The sequence below is a fragment of the Octopus bimaculoides genome, chromosome 5 (assembly GCF_046866305.1).
Source record: "Octopus bimaculoides isolate indiv1 chromosome 5, ASM4686630v1, whole genome shotgun sequence".
Taxonomy (NCBI): Eukaryota; Metazoa; Mollusca; class Cephalopoda; order Octopoda; family Octopodidae; genus Octopus; species Octopus bimaculoides.
This window is the reverse complement of record NC_142932.1, coordinates 72,060,562-72,082,120: the sequence shown is the minus strand read 5'-3', so window position 1 is coordinate 72,082,120 and position 21,559 is coordinate 72,060,562. Positions and strand designations below refer to the sequence as shown.

The 21,559-nt window shown below is 35.1% G+C and overlaps 1 protein-coding gene across 1 annotated transcript; it reads right to left on the bottom strand.

The window, feature by feature from the left end:
• Nucleotides 1–20,711: 20,711 nt before the first annotated feature.
• LOC149135590 (uncharacterized) lies at nucleotides 20,712–21,287 on the bottom strand. Its single transcript, XM_089353093.1, has one exon. It carries the CDS (start codon nucleotides 21,285–21,287, stop codon nucleotides 20,712–20,714), a length of 576 nt encoding a protein of 191 aa, XP_089209219.1.
• Nucleotides 21,288–21,559: the final 272 nt, after the last annotated feature.

Sequence of the window (21,559 nt, the reverse complement as noted above, 5' to 3'; positions counted from 1 at the left end):
AGAAAATGTTAGGAGAAATAGGAGTGTGTGGATAGAAGTCATGAGGGAAGAGAGAAAGAGAGGGGAAACAAAAACATGTATGGAGTGATAGAATACATAGTTTGATGATGTTGGTCGCGTCGTGATGAAAATGAAATCGTGAATTTAAAGAAAATGGAAAAGAAAGACAAAATCATTACTATAAATATCTTTCCTTTTTGATCATGTGACTAATGTTAGGTTTTCTAAGTAGATATCAAAGAGAAAGCAGAAGAAGCACGCTTGCACGTGAATTAAGTTTGGTGTCTAACAGAGCATAGAATGGCGGAAAATGCCACCATCATTTCGAAAAGCTTTTCTCAGAAGTTATAAAAAAAAAGTAAAAGTATTACATGAGCATGCTTATGGATCAGCGAATCAAATAAGAGAAGATCAATCTGAATATGATGTAAATATGGTGGATTGTTTCTCCTGTGCTTTACCTTCTGTTAGTTATGTCTTCCCCTCTTTTACATTATGCAGAGATTTTTGCTTTTTTTTTTTTTGCTATTCTTTGAAAGAATTCATAATACTATCTTTTGAAACGCAAATGCATAAACGTTTAAATCGTTTCTGAATGGTCGCAATCAAAGGCCGTGCACGTCGATGGGGGAAAATAAACCCATTTCTGATTACATTATGGGTAGTTCATTGACTTTGACTATCTAAAATACATAATACATATTATCATCTTATCAGCATTGTCTTGTTGCTTCTGTATATTTGCACTTCTTCATTTACAATCTACTCTTTGTGTGTGTGTGTGTGTTTGTGTGTGTATACACGCACCAGATTATGAGATTATATATGTACGTGAATGCTTTTAGTTGTTTTCAAAATGTCAGAAAGGTATTACTAGAGAAACAGTTTCTAACTTTTTTATTGAAGGAGATAATCCAACCACTTGACACAAACCGTTTTGCCTACAACACAAACACACTGATATTCAAATCATATTACGTGGGGCCAAGGGTGACTATTATGTACATCTCGCAGTTAGCTTTTATGTATGCCTCACTATATTAAATTTCTATAACATAAAGGTAATTCTGTATCTTAATATTTCCTTATTGTTATAGTTCTGAAGGTCATAATACTGGAATGAATTAGTATTATATAAGTGATAATCAGATTATCATTTACAAAGAAATGTATGATATTCTAACATTATCATTGGTAATATTATGCACAAACACAGGACGTCAGTTAACGAGATCCTGGATTATACCGGGTCAAATATATGCCCAGCCTCCTCTCAAATTTATATACTGTCGATTTCGTACTTAAACATTATTCCTACCGTAAGGATAAGTAACACATGACGACAAGTTATCAGTCGTTGTAATTTCGTTGCCGGATTTCTTTTTCATCTTTAGAGTTGAAAATATTACAGTATTGGACTTTGCATATCCGTTATATTTGATCAATATAATGTGAAAGAATAAAATAAGAATGATTCAAGCAGTTATGTTTCTTCTGTAGATATTCATGTTTATGTACCAATGTAAGGCACCAGTTGTATGACATTCAAATTTTGCATGCATCACCACGTTAGAGGTATAACTCAGCTCAAAACAGATTTCTAGTCTTCGCTGCAGCAATTTCAGCATGATTCATCCTTAAGTGACACAGAAATTTGATGAAAATTATACATATTATATAATATATATATATATATATATATATATATATATATATATATATTATATATGTATGTATGTATGTATGTATGTATGTATGTATGTATGTATGTATGTATGTATGTACAGGCACACACATATGCGCATACATATATATGTGCAAAGAAATACCTCTACCTCTATTAATCAATAATCTTTGAAGTTGGCTTTAATGTAATAAATATACGTAATTCAGTTAATGCACCGTTTGAACATTTCATCATGAATAAAACGTTCTAATTAGGTCGTATGGATAGTGAGGTTTCATGATTAAGTTTAAATCTACAATGAGGTTAATCATAGGTGAATAAAATAATATCAGATCAAACTATGAAATGTGTTGCATTCCACGATGGATACATTATAAACCTGAGATTTGGAAATATTTAACATTTATCAAGAGATTCTAATTTTTGTTTATGTTGAATCATTTTATGGAGACTTTAGTTAATGGGAATAGACTTTATAAGCACGAAATATGGTCGTTAATTTTTACATCATTATATTTTGTATCAATCTATAAAATGTTGAACAGAGACCCGGAGGTAAACTTTTTTCTTAGTTGAAGTTAAACATTTAGCTTTTGAATCAATATTATTCCGTCTGGAATCAGACATTTCAGTCTAGCACTAGGTTAATAGAAGAACAACAACTATATATAAATTCCTTACTATATAAAATGTTTTGTCGGTGTATAACTATCGACCAGACCATCGAATGCTTCTATACCTCACTTGCCACAATGCGCTTACATTTCTTGATTGCGTCATTCTTTCCATCTTGGCCCAAATAGTTCAACTTAATCGTATTTCCATCGTTGTGGTGTTCTTCCGAGTGGCCTAGCCCGAATTCCTTGAAAGCACTCGATAAATGTTCAGGCCCACTTATTGTCTGTGAACCTTACAACATGCCTGGATAAACAGTACTTATGCTTTCGGTACACTGCGCTCAAGTCGTTCTCTCCGCACCGTTCTCTCCGCACCGTTCTTGAATTATCTTATTTTAAATATGCTTACGCAATGATACTCCTAGCATGGATTTATTCATAGTCCGATCCCTCGTTGCCAGTCGATGTTGTCCCTCTTCCTAGTAGTCTATGTTACACTTGCATGAAAGAACGCAGGGAGTATGTTGCTTTTGAAGAGTCTGATACATATGATCTTGTTCAGCTTTGCTTTGAGCACATCCTTTATTGAGGTAAATGCATTTCCATCTTGCCCTTACTCTCTCTAAGCTTTCAGCATCGGCGCCCCGGTGTATATTCACTGTGTGCTTAAATAGATACTGCAATACTTCCTTGACTTCTTCGCTCCGTAGTGCTATTCGGCCTTTTATCATGTCTTCAGAGGCAGCTTGTATTCTTTTGCGCGTCCTGTAAGCTGTGTTAAAAGGCATATGTGATCGATAGTACTCTAGTTTTTACGGAACATGCTTGCTCCTACAGTTGCTGGGTATTGAGATGCTTTGTTCGTCTGTTGACTATGCCTTTTGTAAACATCTTACAGAGGTTAGACGAACAGCAAAATAGTCGACAATTTCAAAATATTCTTTATCAATCTTCTCCTGAAGCATGAACATATTGGGCTCTTGTTACAGCGAGAGTATTTTACTCTCATTCAGATAGCGAGCGAAGCGTAGAATGGGCATTTTCCACAATTCTTCAGTCTAGCACCTTATCAAATTTTTTGTTATGTACTCTTCTTCTGACATTTTGCTTGCTTTCATCAGTACGAGGGCGTTTTAATTTTCCCTGATTAGAATTGGTGGCACATCTTCCAACAGGTGCAACTGTGCAGGATCTATATTCACAAATGATTTTAATTTTTTTTCTCTCTTTTAAAATATTCTGTTTTGAACACCATGATGTTTTATGGGTCAGAAAAAGTTTGCAGTGTTGTTGTAGCTTAGATAAATCTTGCAATTCAAGTTTAGAGTAATTTGAAAAGAAGTATTTCTAATAAATACTAAAGTAAGGTAGCATATGGTTATTCAATTACATACCCCATATTTGTATTCAGCTGGAGGACTGTTCGTAACATCAGTGTACGTTTTATTCATTGTTTCCTATTTTAAAGAGTACTAATTCTCGTCTGAGTATGTGGCAGGTTACCAGAACACATCATTGAAAAACCCAACAAGGCTGAAATGCATATGCCGCTCCCGCTAACCACGGCGATATTGTGTTTTTAATACAACACGTTCATATGTTTTAATGTATTTTTATTTCGGGAAGAAATATGAGCTAGTGTACTGCCTTAAATGATACTATTCTGGAGATACGTAATCTCAACTCCAATACCAGGAAACGTAAGTGGTTCAAGTTTTCCTGAGACAGAGAATGAGGATATTTACAAAGTTCATAATCTCTTAAATAGTTCTACTATTTGAAATATCCCTACATCGCTGACAAGGAAGTTCTGTTCATCAGGAAGACCTTATTCATGGTTTAAATTCGTCCTTCTCCCTTTTCGATTAACAATACTAGATAGGAGTAAAACCCGCTGAGGGAGTCTTCACCTTTCATCTTTTTCGGTTCGCTAGTATAAGTATTATTTGATTTCGGAGATCAATTTAATCGGCTATCCCACTCTTTTTATCAATGCTGTCCTTGTACAAAAGTTTGAAAGCATTATAAAACGAGTATCAGTGTATTCATACTTTGCCTTGTATTTTATTGCAAACTACGTCATAGCTTATATATCTGAAGTCGTATTTTTTACTGTTTATCTTTATATTATCTTAACATTTCATCATATTATTTTATCATATTTCTGTTATTTTACTTTATCAAATTTTATTATTTCACTTTTTCTTTTAAAACTCTCGAACGTGTGTATTAATTATATCACACACAATTGAAACTATAACCAGGCGATATTTTCAAATGATTGTTATATTTCAAAGTAGTTAGCATGCGTTTCAATACTCAATGAAAATCTCTAACATTCCTCTTAAATACATTTAGTTATGAACATTTAAATATCTTATGTGATATATATTTACTCGGAAAGCATGTTTTTCCGTAGAAAATACGCTTTAAGTTTCAATTAGAATTTCAAGGAGGATGGTAGAATATAGTAGATAGCGATTTATTTCAAATCTAAAATTCAACCACAGCGTTTTGTGAAATTATCTACGGTCCATATCATGCAAACTTGCTGTAGAGAACAAAGAAAGAACTTTTGTGTTGAGTAATATAGTGGCGTCTTTAGAAAATCTTGTCACAATTCTAAAAAATATATTTCAGAAAAATATTTTCATCATCGTGAAGAAAAATTACATCAAAACTTTCTGCTGTTTTCATCCATATAATGAAGTATTTTATTAAAAAATATTTTAGAATGACGGTTGGGAGCTTAGTTTCAAAACTTAACTCTAGCATACATCGTATGTTGTTAGGTAGAAAATAATGTTCGTCAGAAGTCAAGAACTAATAAAAAAAAAATAGAACATTATGAGAATATAAGATCACAGGAAAATTTCTAGTTAGTACTGACGGATAATTACTTCTTAAAGTATTAATTAGCTTAACTTAATCTTTCCAAGTTAATTAAAATGCTCAACGATACTTTAGTGATAGAATCGGAGCAATATATCGAGTGTGTATATACACGTGTCAGCTTCAGATTAAATCGCCTTCAGTTGGAAAATTAATAACTTAGAGCGGATTGTGGAAGGGTGTCCGTCCATCTATTTGTCAGGGTTGTGACATATGAGCGTTGAATAATAGATTAAATAGAGAAGTAAAAGTCGTAAATGCTATATTTATCTTTCTGGTTGCTTACAACCTCTTGCAGTCGAACGAGTAATCCTACAGCATTAAATGACCAATTTTTCGTTTAAGCATGGTCATCGTTTAACGAGGTAAATCAGATGTCATTAGAAGAGAAAACTTGAGAGAATACACAATTGTTGCGAAAATAAGTTTAGAATAATATAGAAAGTGAAAATTATACAACCATCATATTCATGCATTACATGGATCAGGTTTCCCCCAAGAAATGCAATATTGTGCCGTAACAATGACAACGACAGGTGTCATGTCAGAGTGGTCGAACTGATATATTGATTTCTAGATCTTACCATCCCATCTTTGTATAATTTCACATTATTCGAGAGGCTACCAAAAGAAACCGGAATTTTGCAGTATTACTTTATTAAGCTAGTTTTACATGTTTACACTTTTATCGCCTACAAATATTCTCCATTCTCTTTCTTCCTTCACATCTTCGACGTCTTCAAAACGTTTTCCTTCAAGGACATTTTGAATTCGAGAAAAATAAAAGCAGTCGCAGGGAACAAGATCGAGTGAATTGTGAGTGTGTGTAAGTGGGGTCATGTCATTTTTAGTCAAAAACTGTCTCACACTCAAGGTGGTGTGCACCACTCTCCTCTTTGTCACAAGTCGGGGCGTTTTCGTCTCCCTGCGTCTCGCAAATGCTTCAGAACTCTCAAGTAAAATGTCTGGTTAACAGTTTGACCAGTAGGAACAAATTCTGAGTGGACAATATCTTTCGCATCGATGAAACAAATCAGCATCGTATTGACGCGCTTTTTTTAGGGGTGGGTGGGTGGTGGTGGTGGTGGGGGTGGCGTGTTGACATTGAATAATTCCATTGATCTGATTGCTGCTTTGTTTCCTGGTCGTAACCGTAGCACCACCTTTCGTCACTAGTGTCGACCTTTGAATGAATGTACGGATCAACTTCCAACAGTTCTTATAGTTCATGACACACATTCAGTCTTGACTGCTTTTGATCTTCCACTGGCAAGTGAGGCACAAATTTTGCTGCAACACGTTTCATTCGCAATTCCTCGCTCAAAAAATTCGTTGGCAGGAGCTCCAGGATTCACCAGACATATCAACAAGTCCGTCAATTATTCGTCCTCCTAGATCAGGTCATGAATTTTCGTGATGTTTTCATTCGTTCGGAAGGTCGACCGTGGCCATGAACGAGGTTGGTATTCAAGTGGCGTTTCCCAAAACGTGAAAGCCACTTGCAAACTTGTGTTTTGCTCATGGCAGCGCCCCTGCAAGCTGCTCGAAGCATGGCAACTCTTTCAGCCGCCGTTTTCGCCGACAGAAAACAGAATTTCACGGAAGCACGCTGTTGCTTTGTTTCAGCCATCGCAAAAATCGACGAACAAGGGAGAAGCACTGCAAAACAAAGACGCGCCACGTGATAGTACGACTTCACACGATGACGTCGGTCAGCAGACTGATGACTGAAAGTTGCATCAAGTGACTTCCAGCGGCAGAAGCCTGAACTAGAGCGTGTTCGTCCCACAGAAAACGCTTCTGGTTACTTTTGGGTACCACTTTTGTATTCTCCAATGCAGTCATTTTTTTTATTGTTGAGATTAAGACGGATTTGTGGGAGAATTTAGCTGCCAGTTATAGAATATTGAGTGACTACATAAAGGAGAGTTCATTATACGGTGCCCTCGATTTTTGTGGGCTAAGTTAATGTAGGTGTGATCCTTCGATTTTGTATTCACATTGGTAATTTATATTTAGCAATAGTTGTTTCAATAAGTTTCGAGGCCCCAAAGATATAAGCTCCGTTAGGGGCTTCGAAACTTGATGTAGCACGGAATCCGAACCAAACTGTTTTGAATAATACATAAATCCCAACAACTCCCTATAAATGTGCTGAGTGCCCTTTCTTTCGTTTGTCCAGTAAAATATACACACACACACACACAATCACACACACACACACACACACACACACACACACACACACACACACACACACACACACACACACACGCATATATATATATATATATATATATATATATATATATATATATATATATATATATATATATATATATATATATATATATACATATTTCAGCTGTGGTTGCCAGAATAAGGAGTTGAAGTCCTGGTTAAAATTTCCAAGTTGTATAACTCAAACTGTTAACAATAATGTGCTGTTAAACAGCTTTAATATCTGTAGGGAAATATATGGTGGACAAGTATTGGCGGCGATGTTGAAAATCGCGTAATGCATTTTGAAAACGAAGAACTGTTGCGTGGTGGCATACGGTAAGTATGAGATACGAGATAAACATGGTGAGGCAGTATTTGGTTGAGAAAGATTCATTCCTGAAAGCACTACAACCTAAGGTTTACAGGCACGCTTTCTCTTCATTTTTAAACAGTCATCAACGATCTCGCCTTATTTTAGCTACATACTTTGAAACCACGTCTAATCCTCTCCCTTCATGCAGAACCGACGAAAGTCATATTCTTGTCTGTTCTGTCCATTCCACTCACACATCACTCCTATTTTCTCCTTGGATTTCCACTCCCTTAAAAATGTTCCTTACCCACGTGTAATTACTAATGTTTAAAAAAGAATACCAACTAAGAGATTCATCTCAATATGGAAAGGTACCTTAAGCTATGGCTACTTGCACCGTCAATTTACCAGGCAAGCCATTACAAGAATGAACGACTACTGCTATCTATGAGTTCTTGTTAATTCCAGCTAATTAACACTTAGGAGGATATTTAAAATCATTTATGGTATCTATTTTCTTATTAATGAAAGAAAATATCAATGAGTTCCTCATTTTTATGAGTAGGCGTCGGTCTGTTGTAAGACATTTGCTTCCCAAGCACATGGTTCCGGGTTCAGTTACATTGCGTGTGGATTTCGTAAACGGAAACTGGAAGAAGACCGTCGTATATATAATATGTGTGTGTGTCTGTGACTGCGTTTGTCCCTGCTCCATCGCTTGACAATCGGTCTTGATCTGTTTACGTCTCTGTAACTTAGCGGTTCGACAAAAGAGACGGATAGAATTAGTACCAAGCCTTAAAAACTAAGTACTGGGGTCAAGTCGTCCCACTAAAATTCTTCAAAGCGGTGCACCAGCATGTCTGCAGACTAAAGACAGAAACAAGTAAATGATAAAATATATATATTTACTTTCATGAAATCTTCGAAAGTTTAGGATATTTTCAAGGAAAGTTATATAAATATACACACACACAAAATCCCACACTCACACGCATACACATATGTACTCTTCTGTGTGTTTATGAACATCTCTTTCACTCTTTTCATACAGACTCTGTCTGTCTTTCTCTATGCTCATACGCACGTATGGGGGGGGGGGGGGGGGATTGCACGTCATGTATACACATATTTAAGTATATATATATATATATATATATATATATATATATATATATATATATATATATATATATATATATATATATATATATATGTATATATATATATCTTTATATATATACATGTTTAGCTCTATATAAGTGTATATATTTGCTTGTTGATTGCTTGTGGTCACGTGTAACATATTGATGCATAAACACTGTTCCATAATATATAAATTTGTGTAACATAGGAAGCAACGTGATATTTCTTCTTGTTCCTATTTGAAAGAAGAGACGGTATAACGACCGAGGATTCATTAAATGCGTTTACATGGAAAAATCTTGTCAAAACACAAGAAATATGTTACTGTTTGAGATATCAGAAGCAAAACGTTGGAATATGAGATCAGATATGTCATGATTTGGAATTTGGCAGCGTATTTCTGTGTGGAATCTACACTACTTCTATTCAGATACAATCTCGATCTTTTAAGGTTTTTACATCCCACTTAAGTGGGATGTAGTAGGTTCAAAGGCTAGTCGCCCCCTTCTATTCATGTGCGCGTGGGTCTTGTTGTATTTCTACATGTACGTGTTCGGACTTATCTGCGTGTCTAGAGTTCATGTATGTTTGCATGTATATATACATATGCATACACCCGCATATGAGTATGTATATGCATGCGTGCGTATATGTGTACATATACTTATATATGTGTATGTATGTGAGAGTGCATACATATCCATATGTGTGTGTATGCGCGCGCGTGTGTGTATGTGTCGGAGCGTTAGTATGTATGTATATGTATATGAGAACAACGATGCATGTGTACGCATGGGCTGAATCTTAAAGGTCAGCTCTGGACAATCGCATGTATAACCAACTATGAAGAACAAATCAACAGTGCAGAGAAAGCAAACACCAATCTCTTTAAAACGGCAATTACTTTAAAGTTAGCAGAATCACCATCCTACTACATCTACATATTCAAAGCAGTTTACCAACGGTCCTTCAGTAAAACACCATGATACGCTCAGTGGCTACTACTAACTTCAGGCCACGACAGAGAGGATATCCTTGAAGCCGAGAATTTGAACTTACAGAGGCATTATTTAAGTATCGCTTGAGAAAACACAATTAGATCTCACAATGCAAAGAGACGGTTGCATAGCCAATTACCTGCGTGCCTGGAGAACTACGTTACATAGAAACAATTGTAACGATTGAAAATAAATGTTCAACTGTACAATCAATGTATGACCAGAAATGTAGTGTCTAAGTACAGAGTAAACACTAGAGGAGGCCCCTACGTATATATAGGAGCAGCGGCTGATATTTTCAAAAATTGACGTCGTAACCACATTTTTAGGTTTCGAAAAATCCTTAAACGTCATGTAACTTCACTGTCTGATTTTATCTGGAGGCTCAAGGAAGAGAAGGCAAAATATGACCTGATCCATAATTAAACATGCGAGTTCCAATAGCACATTATCCCGAAAATGCCAATTATGTTCCGAAGAGTCACTCTCAATATTATTAACAAATGAGGGCATTATAAACAAATTTACGGAGCAATTACTCAGGTACCGGTATGCAGCTAAACACACACTCAGATATTACAATCTAAACCATACCTAACTAATGCAAAACTAACACCCATAACTAGCATGATTTCCGCGTTCATATTGGGATTTTTTACCTTTCTATAATATTATTTGCCTTTACTCATTCCCGAACTTGGTGGGCATATAACAACAAACCAGCCGACACAAAAAATCTCAAGTGAGACTTCTTTATCCATGTACCCGAAACGATCCAGACTGATGTGTCGAAACATGTACATAATAAAAGTCTAATACGAAATCCATCGCCTCCTATTAATCAATACTATTACCCTAACTGTCACTGCAGATTCCATCAAGTCGATCCAACGGAAGTTTACCACAAACTGCGGATAACAACAGATAACCTAAAGTGAGCCGGTGGTCTAATAACTATTTAAACACACTAATCGAATTATACGTATTAGTCCAAACCATGTCTTATATATATATATATATATATATATATATATATATATATATATATATATATATATATATATATATATATATATAATGAGAACTGTTTAAAATAAATAGACATAATATAATGTCTAACAGCTGATGAATACTACCTCTGGATTCCCTCCATTTTTTTCTTGCCATATATATATATATATATATATATATTGATAGAAAGGACAATAAAAGAAAGAAAGAGAACGCGATATCATGTAAATAGAGGAATTTATCTGTAAAAATATGTGACGTTTATTCGGTAGCCATGATAAAACTCTGAGTTTCGGATGCCGGGGTAGGAGCCCACGCCAACATCTCTTCAGTTATCCGGCCATTGAAAATTCCTGTGAAAAATGATCGTTAAACAAGGGGAAATTACTGTGTGGTTGACCGTCATTAAGACAAAAGAGCAAATAGATCGCTAAGTAAGAGGAGGGGGTAAAAGTAAGGGAGTAGAGAAGTTTATAGGTTCGCGTAAGCGCACCAATCCGTACATTCGCCTATACGAAACCACCCTCGCTTCAAACACACACATGCTCACCCACATACTCGCCAAAAACTATACATAAATGAATATATACATATATATACACGCATACACACTCACACGCGCGCTTGTGAGTGTCTGCGTGTATGCGGGTGCCTGCGTATATAGATATATATGCTTGCATGCGAAAATATGCGCAGTTTAGACGGGCGTGTGTATGGGTGCGGGGTTGTTGTGTACTTGTGAGTGTGGGTGTGTATGCGTGTATATATATGCATATGTACATATACATATAGCTTTTGGCTAGTATGTGCGTGAGCGTGTGTGTGTTTACATATATGTATAGTTTTGGGCGAGTATGTGGGTGAGCATGCTTGTGTTTAAAGCGACGGTGGTTTAGTATATACATATAGGCGAATGTATGGATTGGTGTGCTTAGGCGAACCTATAGACTTCTGTACTCCCTTACTTTTACCACCTCCCCTTACATAGCGGTCTATTAGCTCTTTTGTCTTAATAACGGTCAACCACACAGTAATTTCCCTTTATTTAACGGTCATTTTTCACAGGAATTTTCGATGCCCGGTTAAATGAAGAGATGTTGGCGTGGGCTCCCACCCCGGCATCCGAAACTCGGAGTTTTATCATGGTTACCCTGTAAGTGTCACATATTTTTACAAACATATATATATATATATAGGGAGAGAGAGAGAAAGAGAGAGGGAGGAGAGAGATAGATAGAGAGAGAGAGACATATTATGTATATTCATTTATTTGAAACAGTTCAGATAATATATAAATACATGTGTAAAGTATTAGTAATTTCTAGAATAGAGAAAGAATAGCATTTTTAACAGCTGTTTCAGCCAAGACGTTACAGTACCCCATATGCTCTTTCCATCTTTTTAGTGTATCGTAGTAATCTGTAGATAAAATTTTATATGTATACATATATATATATATATATGTATATATATATAATCATAAATATACAGGGATTAGCATTGAGTTGCTTCTCCAACATACTGAAAATTTAGAAATAGCAGTCAAAGAACTACTGATTCTAAACTACAAATTTTTCTCTAAATGGATGGCGATATTTATGGCACACATAGAACAAAAACCGGAGGGGAAAGCATAAACAAAACAAGTCTTTAGTTAATCGGATACGATCGTTTCATGGTTAAGAGAATGAAAAATCCCTATTCCAAAATCATCAGTCCGATATTCTGATAAATTTGAAAGTGTCTCTAAAAAAATTCACGGTAATTTTTGGCCATGCGACACCAAAAATCAACGATAAGAAAGGCACTTACGAATTCATCGGCTAGTGAGTTCAGGCATCCCATCTCAAAGAAATCTATTCCATGTGCGTCACAAATAGTCCCGTATGAAAAAAGTCCCGTGTGAAGGGATTACGGTTTAACCACCTAACTTAGAGGTATCAAATATAAAATATACAAGAATAAGGGCAGGGAATCGTCAATTAATAATAGAATTAATAATTAACAATTTTGCCAAGTAGTTCAGTATGAAAAAACCTTTATCGGTAAAACCATTTATCATCATAAATATACAGGAATTAGCATTGAGTTGCTTCTCCAACATACTGAAAATTTAGAAATAGCAGTCAAAGAACTACTGATTCTAAACTACAAATTTTTCTCTAAATGGATGTCGATATGTATGGCACACATAGAACAAAAAACCGGAGGGGAAAGCATAAACAAAACAAGTCTTTAGTTAATCAGATACGATCGTTTCATGGTTAAGAGAATGAAAAATCCCTAAAATTTGAAAGTGTCTCTAAAAAAAATTCACGGTAATTTTTGGCCATGCGACACCAATGTCGTTTATCAATGTAAGGTAAGGACTCAGACAGATGTTAGCCGATACCTGGGGTGTACTTCGGGACAAATCTGTAAAAGATTATCTAATCATTATAGTACCTTTAGAGATAGAAATAAAATATCAAGCACTAGTCTTAGTAAATTCATCTGGGAACTGAAAGAACAAAAAAAAAAAAGCAATATTCGTTAGAATGGTGGGTCATCGGGAGGTCGTTCTCGTATGACAAGTGTAGGAAATACTGTTCGTTATGTAATTTAGGACTATATTTCATATTATTCTTTAAGGATAAGTTGATAAATGAACTAACAAATAATGCTCTAAGATGTACACATTTTCCAAGACACACATTTCGCTGGTTTAAATAAATTGCAATATGACCGGGTATTATAGTACATTATAGTATAATATTAGGTCTTTAGGCAGGCCATAACAATGTATAATTTATCAATATCAGCTGGGGTTTTGTAAAAGCTTCTAGAGATAATATAGTATAGATTTCCATTGTAATAGAGGAGTGTTTATAATTTATAGTACATTATAGTATAATATTAGGTCTTAAGGCAGGCCATATCAATGTATAATTTATCAATAGCAGTTGTGGTTTTTACAATAGCTTCTAGAAATAATATAGTATAGATTTCCATTGTAATAGAGGATCGTTTATAACTTATCAATAATATTATTAATATTATTGATAGTATTATGAGGGGTTGTCTCCCCTTAACGTACTTTTATTCAAGAAGGAACTTATTTAACGAGTTATTTAAGGACAAATTTGAATATGGACTGGACTTAGAGACGATGTTTTGGTATTTACCTCTTGTTCGTAATTTTTTGTTCTTAATTTTTTCCCTGAAGACGTGAAGGCAAATTATATGTTTGACTTAAATTTGACAGTCAAATATAGCCTTATACAGAAATGTTAACATAGGAATAAATTTCAATAATAATGGATACTAGAGTCAAAACACTCTTTTAAATTTAACACTTTGGATATATAACCAAGGAGAACGATCCTTAAGGAGTCTACTTTCGACTTTTTGCGGTGAAATCTCTTTCTATATTGGTAACGATTACCTGTTTTTCTATGAACAAATATATATATATATATATATATATATATATATATATATATATATATATATTTGTCCAACACACACACACGCGTACCGTACACACACAAGCATACACATATCCCTACGTACAAGGGTGCATACATAGACACATCCATATTCCCCTATATTTATATTCACGCATATATATATGTATGTATATATGCACATATATGTTATTTCTTTATATATGTTATATATTTATATGTCATCAGCAGCAACAGCTCTCTAACATCTATATATTCAGCAGAAGTCAAACACATACAGTAATAACCAAACGACATTTTTAAGGTGGACACAATAAATTGTCTTTAGACGATGATTACTCTGTTCGTTCCGTATTTATGATCACAAATTCATCCGTGCATGCCACGATGGATGTCATTATAGACAAAAAGATATGAAAATCTTGATAAATGAGATATCAAATATTTGTTCAGGGTATTTTAATAACAAATGTGTTCGACATAACTTTAATGGAAACACTGATTTGCTTTCGTATGTATGTTTATTTTCGCAAATATTTGAAAAAAATATTTTATGTTCTTTCCGTTTTTTCTCTATTTTAGTGCTTGTTCTATTTTATATTAATTTACTCCCCTGTACACACGATGATATTCAACCGCATGGCACAAAATGACAGTTTTCTTTGTTCTTATGCATTATGCTTCACTGAGTGCACGACAGAACATTCTTGTCTGCTGGCGTACAATTTTATCTTCCGAAATGTTTACATGGATATCTGTCATGCATCCCAGAATTCTGTCAAAAATGTAGAGAGTACTTATTTTGGTGAGGTTTGTGTTAAGAGAAATGTGATAAAACGGAACGTAACGAAGCAAACGGTAAGAAGTACATTATATCGTTTATGAAAACGACACAAATTTGATGTAACTCGAAAAGTTTGGTCCAACGCATAGACAGTTGAACGGAAAACGAATATATACTAGATATACATATGTACACGCGGGGGTAATGTATATGTGCGTACATACATACGTTCATATATGTGTGTGTGTGCGCGCACGTGCGTGTGCGTGTGCGTGCATGTATGTGTGCGTGTGAGCGTGTGAGCGTATAAAAGTGGTAATTGATGTTAAAGGAGGGTCAGCCAGGTATTTTAAACTAATGTATATTGTGAAATATACCAGAATCTACTATGTGCATGAGTTTCGTTAACATTGAGATAGCAGAACTCCAAATCACTGGGGTGGCCTTATACATTTGACCAAGGCTGTATATATAAGTATGCATATATATGAATACATATGCATATATATATATATATATATATATATATATATATATATATATATATATATATGCATATACATATACATGTATATATTTACGCACACACATAAACACACACACATATATATATATATATATATATATATATATATATATATATACATACACACAGTCACAGACACAGACACACACACAGACGCACAGACACACACGCGTACACACACACACGCACACACACACACACACACACACACACACACACACACATATATATACAAGGGAATGCCGAAAAGTTTCTGTGTCAGGGTATAAGAAAATAAAAGAGGATCATTTAATTATGATTTTATTCAACATTTTCCTCTCTCAGATTCACGCACTTATTGAAGCGGTACTTCAAGTTTTCTAAGGCATGTAAACTAGCTCGGAAGTTTGTGCCAACAACCAAGCTTTTCGTGACGCCCTTAATAACAGGAACGTCAGCGACAACATCTTATATATATAATTTTGCAGGTAATGATATGATAGAAGATGAGAATATTTCCAATGCAGCATTGAACCGAAACTGTTCGCTATCTACAATCTGACACTATTGAAACTCTGAGGAAACTTAAGAGACCACTTCTTGGCACATGACTGGTAAAAGCAGTGCGTAAGAGTTACAAATAGATAGGCAGCCACTCGCACATACATTAGTGTGTGTGTATGTGTGCATATGTGTGCAATGCGTGTGTACTTCTGTGTCTCTGTGTGCATATACCTAAATATGTTGTAAGAATCTTGTAAAGCATTATCGAAAAATCCCATGAGTCTTCAGATGGATCATGCGCCACGTTTCTTCTATACATGGATAAGACATTTCAAGTATGAATGGTGAAACATTTTTCTTTCTCATCTGTAAATATGATCTCCGCATTACTGCGTGTTAATAGCACACTTAACGTTGCAAAATAGAAATAAACTATCACTTTACTAAATTTCTACCTTGTTAGCTATCAAGAGTGTTTGAATTAAACTAATACTAACATGATCAGAGAAAGGTGCAGAGTGAATGACAAAGAAAGAAAGAGCGAGAAAGAGAAGAGAGAGAGAGGAACAGAGAGACAGGGAAGGGGGTTCGAGATGCTAGCAAATACAGTATTTCTAAGAGACCCATTAGCTAGTATGATTGACATATTTGCTAGCGGTAAGTTTTGGCATGTAACATGCAATCAACTGCGTTTTTCTATTTCTTCAGAAGCAGTTTACAAGCAAAAATATGTAAAAGTAAAAATAGAACCAACGACAGATGACACTGACAGCAATGAAGTTTGTTGACGTCAATCCAATCAACGTCCAGAATATTACGTAGGTTCTGCTAACACTACACACGCACACGCACCCGCACACGTGCACACACAAAGCACACAAACACACGCACACACACGCACACACACAGACACACACTCGCACGCACACACATACACACAAACACACACACACACACACACACACACTGAGGCACAAATACACAAAAACACACATTCACACACTCACATATATGCGTATGTGCACACACATTCACACACTCATCACATATATCTGTATGTATACGTATGCATGTAGGAATATCTATCTATCTATTTATCTATCTATCTATCTATCTATCTATAAATATATTGTTGTATTTCGGGATGGCCCATCCCGAAATACAGCAATATCTGTTTGAACACAAGGTTTTACATAAGAATTCCTGCAAGATATATTTATAAACGTATATACTTATATATATATATGTATATATATATATTAATCAAAAGGACACACTCTAAAGAGTCTACCCACTAAAAATGATAGTTAAAATCATTTGGACTACCAAATAATTAAAACTGAAAACAACAGATTCAACAATATACCAGCAAGCAGATCGAAACAAATTCTCACATACATGTATAGCACAAAGCTATATATTTAATGGTACAAGTATATATGCGGACTGCTTTTTTGGTTTGATACAAAAATCTTACCGTCTTGAGCACATTTTAACCCTTAGGAACACCTTTCTTATCTGCCACGTTGAAATCTGCTGGCGTCTTGAAATGCTTAGGGCCAAAATGTGGACAGCCTGAATGTGAATAGTACTAATCCACAGCAAAATATTTGGAAGCGAATATTTATATATATATTAATATTGTTATTATTATCGAAGGCAATACAAATACTTGATAATAACAATAACATTAATATTGGTGGTCGCAGGACTATATTTGCATTATATAGTTATAAAATTAAAATTATAGTAATCGTAAGGACACACTAAAGTGTCTACCCTCTAGAAATGAGAGTTAAAAATCCTCATTTAGACCACCACAAAATTAACACTGAAGATAAAAAATTCAACGATACACAAACAAGCGGATCAAAGAAAGAAAAAAAGGTCTCACATACCTATATAACATAATATATACAACATATATAACATATACCTATATATTTAATGGTACAGGTATATATGTTGACCGGTTTCTGGTTTGATACCAAAGTCTTACTTTCTTCAACATATCTTAACCCTCAAGAACACCTTCCCAATTCACCACGTTGAAATCTGAAAACAGTATATCACTTGAGCGGACATGTGTTTGGTCCTCGGTCTTCATTTGTGGTACCACTCAAGTCACAAATGCTTTCGCTTCAAGGATCAGAGAACAAATAGCCCAAAATGTCGTGTATGTCAATAATAAAATGAAACCATCGATCGTGTTATCTTCATGTACAGTCTTCTTGCGCCTACAGAGTATCTCAACAGGCGTGATAGAGCAGCACAATATATTCACTGGGTAACTGGCAAAAACCTGAACTTGCTACATGATAAAAACTTGTGAGAATACAAACCACCTCCAGTGCTTGAAAATGATCACATTTCATTCCTCTGGAACTTCACCATTCAAACTGACAGAAAGATAGATGCGAATAGGCCAAACATTATATTGAAAGACTCCAGACAAAAAATCATGCCTCTTCATTGATATGATTGTCAAGACCTACCAAAAACTGAGCAAGTATAAAGATCTTGAAATAGAAATTGGCAAAATGTGGAACCGCAAGACTAAAACAATACCTGTTGTCATCGGTTCCCTAGCAATGGTAACAAAAGGGGCTGATTCTTACCTAGCTCAGATACCAGGAAAACCCCAAATGCCAGAAATTCAAAAGATAGTCCTCACGGGAATTGCCCATATCCTACGTAATATACTGTCTATATAATCCCAAATTTTAAAACAAACTCATAATTCTCTTATGTGTTCTTAAACATTCTCTAGAACATTACTATGTGCAAAACCATAAATTTACTCCCTTCTTCTATGGTCAAAAGATCCGAATTTTACTGAGGAGAGTCTGGTCGATTACATCGACACCAGTACTTTACTACTATTTCATTTTATTCGATCTCAAGGGATGAATGGCACTGTTAACTTTAGTGAGATTTGAACTCCGTATATTAAGATGCGCAAAATTTCTTTAAATGATATTTTACCGAAGTTCGAACGATTTTCCATCGCACCGATTTATTTCTTACTTCAGAAAGTTACGTCGACTTTGTACTTGAATGTCCCTTGATGTCATCGACGCTGAAGTGATGAAAAGAAAAGTGGATCTCGTGGTGGGGTTTGAAATCAGAACGTAAAAAGCCGGATGAAATGGGACAAAGCATGTGGTCCCACGCTTCGCATTCTGTCGGATCGCCGCCATTTGTTTCATAATAGTATAATTTCATTTGTAGACAGATAATAGCGAGAGCTGTATATGTAAAGCATTTTCTATTTTTTACCTATCGACAGTTCTTATAATTTTAGCCATTTAGTGTGGTTAATTCTTACTGGTAAATAAATAGTACGGTTGAATATGGATTAGGCGTGATAAACCTTTATATAACAAAACGCATTTGATAAATTATCGCGTGTGGTATGGGCTGGGCTACTGTAACAAAGATGATACAAAAAAAACTTAGATTCTTTCTGAAGACTTCTTTTTATATAAAATTCCATCGCCGAATGGGTAACATGATCTGCGGCATTTCGTCCGTCTTTACTTTCTGAGTTCGAATTCTGTTGAGGTTGACTTTACTTTTCATCCTTTATGAATAGATGAAACAACTACCAGTTGAGTACTTGGGTTGATGTAATTGACTTCACCCTACCACTAAATTGCTGTCTTTGTGCCAAAATTTGAAATCAGCATTCCTTGGTTTTAGCGAATTGATTTTAAGAAAATTACAACCAGTCATCACTCGCAAGCGAGAATGTCTTGCGAGCTTATGACATGTCTTCGCAAATTTAGATGCCTATATCGCCACGGGACGACACAGACACAACCTTAAGCTACCTCGCTGATGACCTACGCGAAATATCCAGGCTATGATATCAGGAAGGTGAAAGGGCTACATCAAACCAGCACCGAGTTCATATCTGTTCAACTAAGTAGAGTGGAATAACGTTAACTCAACTGTTTTGTGCGAGAACACAACCGCTCAGTCAAGGAGTGGAATTCACAACACTATGATCAAGGGCTGAGCACCCTTAACTGAATGGTAAGAACGTTCAATAGACAGGTAATTTGTTAAATCTTGCATTCAAATTTACACAAATTTTACAGGTGATGCTTCAGTAACATACAAGATCTAAGACAAGACAAGTATTACATATAGCTGTACAGGAACCAAAGTCTTAACACAGAATACTAGACAATAGAATGTTATTTTCCCAACTACCTATAATCATTGGAACTGCTTACGTTAAATATGTTAATAAATCACCATGCCGGATGTAATTCTGTAGAATGAAATTGACTTCTTAAATATTATTAGACAAATAAAATACAGGTAGGTACTTGTAGTCAATTCAGAATATTAAAGGTATTCATTTTAATTAGTTGTAATTTAACCGAGAATACGGTAATAATTATGAATAGACATTTAATCAGTTTAATAATTTATTCAATGTTATAAAAAAAAAACATGGACAGATGAAAATGGGAATATGTGTATATATTAATCGAAGTGTACAACATTATATATATATTAATTTTTAAAGTTATTTCTACAGATTTCCTACTGAAATTAGAGCCACCGCTTGAAATTATAGCGTTTCGTATACGAATACGTCCATATAAACTATGCGATCGAAGACAGAAAAATAGGTAATGGTGTATATGCATACTTCAGGAGTTCTTGCTCCTTCTTTAGTACCACACCCAACCGAGTTGTTTTTAGACCCGTCAGAAAAATGAATTTTATTCCAAAACTCCTTCCCCTTACTCACATAGGTTTCGGCAGAAGAAAGACGACTCAATTCATGCCTGGAAGTGAGAAGGGGCTTCCTACGAGGAATACGTCCATGAAGACCACACTGGTTCAAACTTCGGCTAAATGTTTGAGCAGACACTAACAGAAGACACTTCGTGGGCCAAAGCTTGTAATCCCTCACGCAACGTTGGGCGTGGTGAATATCATGCGCAGCTAAAATAGAAGGACGATCTGGACGATGTTTATAGCTTAGCCGTCCAGTAGCTTTGTACTTCTGAATTATTTTGGCAGCTATTTTTACGCTAATATGTATTCGTTTGCTAATTAACTTGTATTGCAAACCATTTCTGTGCAAATTAAAAATAATTTTCTTCAAATCTTCAAACAGTTCTTTTCCTTTTGCTGCCATTTTAATCAGAATGAAGAAGATTTTCACTACAGTACACAAATCCGAATTCTTGCAGATGCAATAACAATGGCCGGTGCAAAAATGCCAGGAGAAGTGATTTATTAGAATTAAAATTATCAGCAGTATCTGAATTCAGTAAATAAAGTAGATAGCATATTGAATATAGCAAATTCCCTTTAGGGTGTACATATTCTTCTATCATTTGAAAATTAATATTTCGTCCTTATCCTTGAAAATGTTTATCATTTGTGTTCAAAAATTTGTATAATGAT

Bases quoted from the DNA above. Each gene is read 5' to 3' on its own strand.
- LOC149135590 (XM_089353093.1), bottom strand. From the start codon at position 21,287: ATGGCAGCAAAAGGAAAAGAACTGTTTGAAGATTTGAAGAAAATTATT.